The sequence below is a fragment of the Apis dorsata genome, unplaced genomic scaffold, assembly GCF_000469605.1.
Source record: "Apis dorsata unplaced genomic scaffold, Apis dorsata 1.3 scaffold_935, whole genome shotgun sequence".
In the NCBI taxonomy this organism is placed as follows: Eukaryota; Metazoa; Arthropoda; class Insecta; order Hymenoptera; family Apidae; genus Apis; species Apis dorsata.
Genome location: NW_006264045.1, coordinates 311,697 through 319,826, shown reverse-complemented (window position 1 = coordinate 319,826; position 8,130 = coordinate 311,697). Strand labels below are relative to the sequence as shown.

The following is an 8,130-nucleotide window of genomic DNA, read 5'->3' as shown; positions in this document are numbered from 1 at the left end:
CACTTCATAAAACGTAATAGTTAAGTGATATGCAGATACGATCAACATCGATTAGAAAATCAGGAATCAAACTGAAGCGATTGTCATGATTCGCGTATTTTTTTGAATGTGCACATGAAAATTGCACAGTCTGTTTTCTTTTAGAGAGTTTTATTTATCAAAAAGGATTTCGAACCTGACTTCGAACAGGCTCTTTAAGCTTTGATATTTTATTGAACTCCAAAAGGACTGAAGATACAGAATGGACTGCAATAATGTCGAGATTCTAGATATTTGTTTTTGTTAATTGGCTTTTGTAGGAAAATATTAACGTTTAACCTATTATTTAATCTAAATTAAGTTTTTTTTTCAATAATTTATACTCATAAAAACAATTGATTATTAATTCAGTAAATTGTTATATGTTATAATAATAATTTATATTTATTATACGTTATAACATTATTATACGTTATATATACATTATAACATTATATAATTATACATTATAATAATTTTATTATTTTATTGAGTTACAAAAAAGCTGAGCATAGATATACTATAAATGAACTATAAAAAATTCAATAAAATTCAATAAAATTTAAAATAATTTTAGATTATAGAATTTATTTATAGAATTTCAAAGATATTGATCTTTGGCTCATTTGAAATTGAGATTTACAGAATGTTTCAAAAGTTAAATAAGCTTGAATGGCAATTTTTGAAATGATTTCAAATAATTTATTCTTTTACGAAAATTTTTAGTTTTTGTGAAAAATATTAATCAATCATAAAACGCATAGATAGCGTCACATAGATAGGGTAGCATAGTATTAATATTATTATATAAATATTATTTAAAGAGTTGTCTGATACTCCGATGGTAGAAGTAACATATGACGAATTTATTAATTGTTTGTAAATAAGCTAATAATCCGATATAACTTTTTCTCAATAATTATTCAGTACATTTGTTTTAACTTGTTTTAAATATATTTCATATGTTTCATTGTTTGTTCAAGCCGGCGATGTATATCCAATATAATACTCACTACTTCGAAACATTATAGCTTTATATATTCTGTGATTAACTAGTGTTTTTCGTAATAATAATAATAATAATAATAATAATAATAATAATAATAATAATAATAATAATAATTTGTTAATATAAATTTCATAATAATAATATAATAATTAATATAATAATTTTTTGATATAAAAGAAAATTTTCGCAAAGAAAAAAATTGCTTAAAATCATCCTAAGAATTACTAGTTAAGCTTTATCGAGATTCTGTAGCTTATTTAGATAACAGTAGCTCGTCTAGAAAAAAATGTGTTATCAATTAAATAATTAATCATTTCTATATAATTATATATAATTTATCATTTTGATAATGTACATTGTAATGTTTTGTTATTTTAATAACCTATAAAAGAGTTAAAAATAGATTAAAAATGGATCGTAAAAATATCAAATGAAATTCCGGATAGTTTTTATTATATCAAAAATAGATATATTTTTTTGCAAATTATGAAAATTATTTCCCGAATTTTTTGAAAGATTTATGAGAAAAATTTATAATGATTAAAAAAATAATATTCAAATGAATATTTATATGTATATATATGTATTATATGTATGTATTCATATCTGAAAACATCAAATGAGAAAAAAAATATTAGGAACGTTCGAAACAATTAGATATGTGACTTTCACATCTTATTTTCTCATAAAGAACGCATTGATTTATCTCTCTCAACAAAGGAAATTTTTGTTTCACTAGTATACTAGCAACAATAACACATTATACGATCAAGTGGTGATTCGTGAAAGGCTCTAGCATCTTCTCAAATGCCATGTATGCAACAATCTACTAATCAAAACGAAGATGAGAATTAGAAAACCGCCCTTTTATATCTTATATTCTTTTTCATCATTTCGCTATAATAAAAAATATGATAAAAGTTATTAGTTGTAATACATTGAAAATAATTTTTTGTTTTTCTTCTAAAATTTTTTTCAAATTAACAATTATTAATTAATTCTGAATTTTAAGATCAATTACGTTATAAGATAAAAAATCTTTTTTTAATAATTCGAATAGATTAAAATTTATATATTATAAAATAAATAAATATAAATATATGCATTTATTAAACTACAATTTTATTTTTTCTTTTCTTAATTAAATTATTTCTAGGCAATTTTTTTACAATTAAATTTTAAAATTTTATATCAAGAACAAATATTCATAAAATTGAAAAATAATTAATAATATGAGATTAATAGAAAAAAAAATCGAATCCTTAGAAAATTTAATAAAAAAAAGAGATTAATAGAAAAAAAAATCGAATCTTTAGAAAATTTAAAACAGAAGAAAAGAACGAAAGAATATCAAAGGAGATTTGCGGGTGCACAACATTCACCAGGTCGAGCAAGGAGGAAGGTACATGGTGGGGAGGGCCTTCTGGTTACCAAGGGGACTCTCGTCCTGACTCCTGGTTACAAGAAAGAGAAGGAAGAGAAGGGATATAAACGATTGCGCAACAATGCACTGCCACCTGCACTCATTTCGTCACACAGCTTTAACTGGCTCGATGGTGGTGGCTGGTTCGCATTACTTTCGCCAATTAAATCTGTGGACGGTCGTTGTTCAACTTGAATATGAAATTCCATGATTATTTTAAATTCCAATCGAATGAATGCGTCAATAATCACTAAAAGAAAATCTGACTGCAATGCGATAATACATTGAACGCTCATTGTTACATCGATGAAGCACTTATTATTGTATACAGGTAATGAAGAGATTTAAAATCGAAATATCTCCAACGATTATATATATTTATATATGTGATGATGATAATGTAGTTGAAATAAGGATAATATTAGATAAAGATAATACATTAAAAATAAAATTATATTTTAATTTTTAATATATTTTTAAAAATTACAATCTAATTAAAAAACAATTAAGTTCGAAAATTTAACACAAATTGAATATCGAACAGTAATAAATATCGAACAATTTTCGATTATTTTAACCTTATAATATATGATATTCTTTTAGAAGAGAATATATAAAACGAATTGATAATTTATTTTTCTTATGTATGTCTATATATCGATCTCAATATTTCAATATTTGTCAAATATTTATCATCGATGACATCGATTATCCGAATCAAATATTCCAGTAAGAATATTTTTGTTGTATAATATTTATTAAATAAATATATCATTTATATTTAATTTATAGTTCCTGGTAAAGAGCAAAATAATCAATTAGAGGAAGATCATAAAGAAATTTTAGTAAATATTAATTGTCCACTTAAATTAATTCTAAATTATATTCGAAGTGTAGTGGGATTGAATGATACAAGTGACTATATATTTATTTCTATTAATTTGTTTAAATAATAAATAAATAATAAATATTTATAATATATTTATAGCTGAATTTGATTTATGTGATGAAATTAACTGTCAATTAAGAAAAATTACCTTTTTTGAACCACATACACTTGGTCTTAATGTTTTTCAAGCAAATTTAACATATATAATAATTACATTTGAACGTAAGTTTTAAATATTATATAAAATATTGTTATCAATAAATATTATTTATTTAGGAGATATAAATGGTCAAATGATAAACATCACACCTCTTCTTAATGGAAAAATAATGAAAAAGTGCAGTGATATATTAATAAAGTTTGTCTTTCCTAAAAGAAATTTATCTGCTAAATCTTCTTTAAAAAGGGGTAATAATACACATAGAATATAATATAGATATTTAATCATATTACAAAATTTGAATACATTTTAAATATATACTGTATGATAACTACATGAAAATGTACTTTTCTATGTACAAAATTTTAAAACAAATTTATTTTTATAGAATCTTCATAAAAGATCTTTATCTAATTCTTTAAATTTCATATTTATTTCCGTAATATTATAAAATTTTCCATGTTTTCCTAATCCTTCTGTAACAAATCTTTTTGCACCTTCAACTCCTTCTTCAAATAATAAATGAGATGCATTATCTTTCTCAAATTGTATAGCTTCTTCTAATTGTTTAGCAGAAAATGTAGCATAATGTACAGAAGCTCGATCGGCAAGCAATGTTTTTTTGGGAAACTTCACAAAAGATCTTGCAAAATTTACTGTATGTCCTATCACTGTAAATAGAAAGACACATATTTCATATTCATTATATTTCTTATTATATTCATTATATTTTTTGTTATATTTATATATTATTATTTATTACTATAATGCATTTATTACTATACCGTTACCAACAGATGTATAACGATTAATTAAACCATATGAAAATGCTTCTTTTGCACCTATATGACGACCAGTTAGAATCAAATCCATTGCTCTTGAATATCCAATTAAAGCAGGTAATCGAACTGTACCACCACATAATATGGGTATCCCAAATCGTCTATTGGCAAAACCTAATAATGCACTTTCTTCCATTACTCTAAGATCACACATTAATGCAAGTTCAAATCCTACTCCTAGAGCATATCCGTTTATAGCAGCTATTAAAGGTTTCTTACTCAATTCAATTTTATTAGCCTATAAGCATTGTAAAAATTTATAAAAATTAATATTATAATAAATAAATTTTACATGAAATTTAAATTTTAAATTTATTTAATTTACCAATGATCCAAATTGAGGTAAAACTTCTTCATTTTTTCCATTATATTGTGCAATTTCTTTAAGATCATAACCACTACAAAAATTTCCTCCTATTCCATGAAGTACACCAATTAAACAGTTTTCATCATTTTCAAATTTATCTATTTCATCTGCCAATTCTTGTGCAGTTGCAACATTTAAAGCATTTTTTGTTTCAGGTCGATTTATACCAATCATAGCAACATTTTCCAAATATTGCACTACAATATTTTTTTCTAGAATAAATTATAATTTAAAATATAAAAGTTGTAATAATAAATATATATTATATAATATATAAATAAAAATAATTATTTACCCTTTTGTTCTTTTTCAATTTTTACATTTTCAGATGATTTAAAGGTTAAACATCTTCGTGAATAACTTTTATAATATAAATTGATTATATTCGATATTTGCTTTATAGAATGCATTTGTATAAAAAGAGAATTTAAATTATATCTACAATTTCTATAAATATTACAATGAACTCTTTTTATTATTGTTAAATAATTTAAATTCTTTTAATTTACATTCTTTATTATAATTGAGTATTCAAATTTTTGTTTTGGATTGAAAAACAACAATGTGCATTTGCAAGATTACGTTTAAAAAATTAAGGTGAGTTCATATATCGAAAATCAACATAACAACTTTTTAATGTAAACATGTGTTAAGATATATGTCTAACCTGTATTGTGTGAATATTAAAATAATCTATATATTTTTTCTTTAAATGAATCTGTTTAAGTAAAAATCATTATTTCTCATTTTATATAAGTAAACAAAAATATATAAAATAAACCATTAATTTATAAAGTAAAATATTAGAAAAAAAAGTTTTAAAAATGGAAGATTTGCAAAAATTGGAAGAGGAAGCTAAAGCAAGAGCAACAAAATATGGATGTAATTTATTGCAACGACCAGGTCAATTGGAAAAAATTGATATGTACAAACGTAGAATAAGTAGAAAAAAAGCTTCAGTGGAAACTATGCTCAAAACTGCAATGCAAAGTCAATTAGATGGAGTTCGTGTAGGCTTTGAACAGCTTCAAAGTTCTTTAGAAAGTATTGCTTCAATAAAACAAGATTTGAATAATATTAATGAATTTTTCAATAAAGTTCCAGAACTTAGTGCAAAATTACAAGCTGTTCAAGAAGAAAATATGCGTCATTCTCAATATGTTACTGCTAAAGAAAATTTGAAACATACATTTACTTTGCCTGAAAGCGTTGAAATGACTAAACAGTGGATAAATCAAGGAAATCTTTTATATGCTCATCAAATCATTATGGATCTTGAAAATTCAAGAGATGATTTATTATATGAACTTCATAAACTTCCAAATCAATCACCAGCTGATACTGTTATGTTAAAAGCTTATTTAGAAGATGTTGAAATGCTTTCACAACTAATGGAAAAACAAATCAGACTAGTATTAAGCCGTACTTTGAATACAGTTAGAAAAGAACCTACTGTCATTGTAACAGCATTAAGAATTATAGAAAGAGAAGAGAAAGCAGATCATTTTGCTATTCAAAGACATAAACAAAGTGGATTTATGCCACCAGGAAGACCTAAAAGATGGAAAGATATGGCAATGAAAGTTTTAGAAAAATCTGTAGCCAATAGAATTGAAGGAACTCATGTTGAAGAAAGAGTAGATAATAAAATGTGGTTAGTTCGATATTTAGAACTTACAAGATTATTAATTTTGGAAGATTTGAGAGTTGCTAAAACTCTATGTGAACCTTGTTTTCCACCTTGGTATAATATTGTAAGAACTTTTGTTAAAATGTATCACACAAGTTTATCACAACATTTGAAAGACATAATTGCTAATGGTTTAGAAGGAAATGAATATGTATCTTTATTATCATGGATTATGAATACTTATACTGGTCCAGAATTAATGCAACATCCTGAATTAAATATTGATACAAGTGATATAGGTCCTTTGCTGAGTTCAGAAATTATAAATAATCTTCAAGAGAAATATTTAAAAAATATGTGTCAAAATTATGAAGATTGGATGAAAAAGACTTTGGAAACTGAAAAAGTGGATTGGTGGAGTGGAGTGATACCAGAAGGAAGTACTCAAGAAGCATATTATCATACAGCAGCACCTGTGATTATATTTCAAATGATTGATCAAAATCTTCAAGTTACAAAAACAATTAGTACTGAACTAACAGCACAAGCTATAATCTTATGTATTGAACAAGTAATTAAATATGGATTTATGTATAGACAAGCAATATTGGAATTTAAAAGCAAACATTTTGAAGATAGAAGTCAAGTACCTTATTTTACACATCATATGATTACAGTTGTTAATAATTGCTTACAATTTACAGAATTAGCACAGCAAATGAAACAGCTATACTGGGTTTCTAATACTAGTGGAGATGCTACTGTTAAATTTGAAAATTTATTATCAAATTATCAACAATTACGAAATGAAGCAGCAGCTATATTATTAGAAGAATCTTTCTTAGATTTAGAATTACAATTTCAAGATTTGATTACTCCTAAATGGTTATCATCTCCTATTCCAGTAGAAACTATTTGTGTGACTTTAGAAGATTATTTTCAGGATTACAATCATCTATGTCCAAAAAATTTTGAATATGTTATTACAGAAGCACAAAATCTTATTGCAAAACGTTATATTTCTGCAATGTTACAGAGAAAAATATCTTTAAAAACATATGATGAATGTTTAACATGTACATCAAAGATAATGACAGAAGCAGATAAGCTAAAAAATTTTTTTGATAGAATAGCTCCAAAAGTAGGAAATTTTAATTCTCCTTTTGAAATTATTAAACGTCTGGCTGAGGTATTACGTTGTGAAGATTCAGAAATTCTTTCTCTTGATTTACATTCATTGGTTGAAAAATATCCAGATATGACTGAAGATCATTTAGTTAGATTATTGGGTCTTAGAGGTGATATTTCTCGTAGTGAAGCAAGGGAAAAAGTTTCATACATTTTAGAAGCTCAACGTAATCGTAAAACTCCACAATCTATTACACCTAGTATATTTAAACAAATATTTATACAAGACAGTTTTCTTAGTTGGAAACCTTAAAATTCAAAGATAAAAAAATTATATTGTTATATTTTACATATCATTAAAAAGTTCATGTAAATGCTATATTAAAATTATGTATTATAATACTATAATATAATTCTATAAAAATTTTAATAATAATATTAAGTTATTAATATTATATATTATAATATAATAATATTATAAATTATAATATATAATATAATTAAATAGTTAATATATGTTACTATTATGTTGTAAATAATTAAATCATTCTCTGTACAATTAAATTAAATTAAATTTTTTTAAATTTTTCAAATAAAAAATAACTTTATTAAAAAGTGAAGATATTGTGTGTATAATAATATTTACAAAATCTGTATATATACA

The 8,130-nt window shown here is 23.9% G+C and overlaps 2 protein-coding genes across 2 annotated transcripts; one reads left to right on the top strand and one right to left on the bottom strand.

The window, feature by feature from the left end:
- Window positions 1-3,762: 3,762 nt before the first annotated feature.
- Window positions 3,763-5,263, bottom strand: LOC102678559 (short-chain-enoyl-CoA hydratase-like). Its single transcript, XM_006623737.2, has 4 exons — window positions 5,004-5,263; window positions 4,667-4,920; window positions 4,285-4,579; window positions 3,763-4,170 (listed from the first exon to the last, which is right to left on the bottom strand). The coding sequence occupies exons 1-4, from the start codon at window positions 5,116-5,118 to the stop codon at window positions 3,893-3,895; spliced, it is 942 nt and encodes a 313-aa protein (XP_006623800.1). The 5' UTR covers window positions 5,119-5,263; the 3' UTR covers window positions 3,763-3,892.
- Window positions 5,264-5,438: 175 nt separating this feature from the next.
- Window positions 5,439-7,791, top strand: LOC102678691 (exocyst complex component 3). The gene has a single exon (XM_006623738.2). The coding sequence runs from the start codon at window positions 5,533-5,535 to the stop codon at window positions 7,777-7,779; it is 2,247 nt and encodes a 748-aa protein (XP_006623801.1). The 5' UTR covers window positions 5,439-5,532; the 3' UTR covers window positions 7,780-7,791.
- Window positions 7,792-8,130: the final 339 nt, after the last annotated feature.

Excerpts from the sequence above, each read along its gene's own strand:
- LOC102678559 (XM_006623737.2), bottom strand. The coding sequence starts at position 5,118 with ATGCATTCTATAAAGCAAATATCGAATATAATCAATTTATATTATAAA. Across the intron at positions 4,921-5,003 it reads AATTGAAAAAGAACAAAAGG|AAAAAAATATTGTAGTGCAA; the intron begins GTAAATAATTAT and ends AATTTATTCTAG. Across the intron at positions 4,171-4,284 it reads TTATACATCTGTTGGTAACG|TGATAGGACATACAGTAAAT; the intron begins GTATAGTAATAA and ends TTCTATTTACAG.
- LOC102678691 (XM_006623738.2), top strand. The coding sequence starts at position 5,533 with ATGGAAGATTTGCAAAAATTGGAAGAGGAAGCTAAAGCAAGAGCAACA.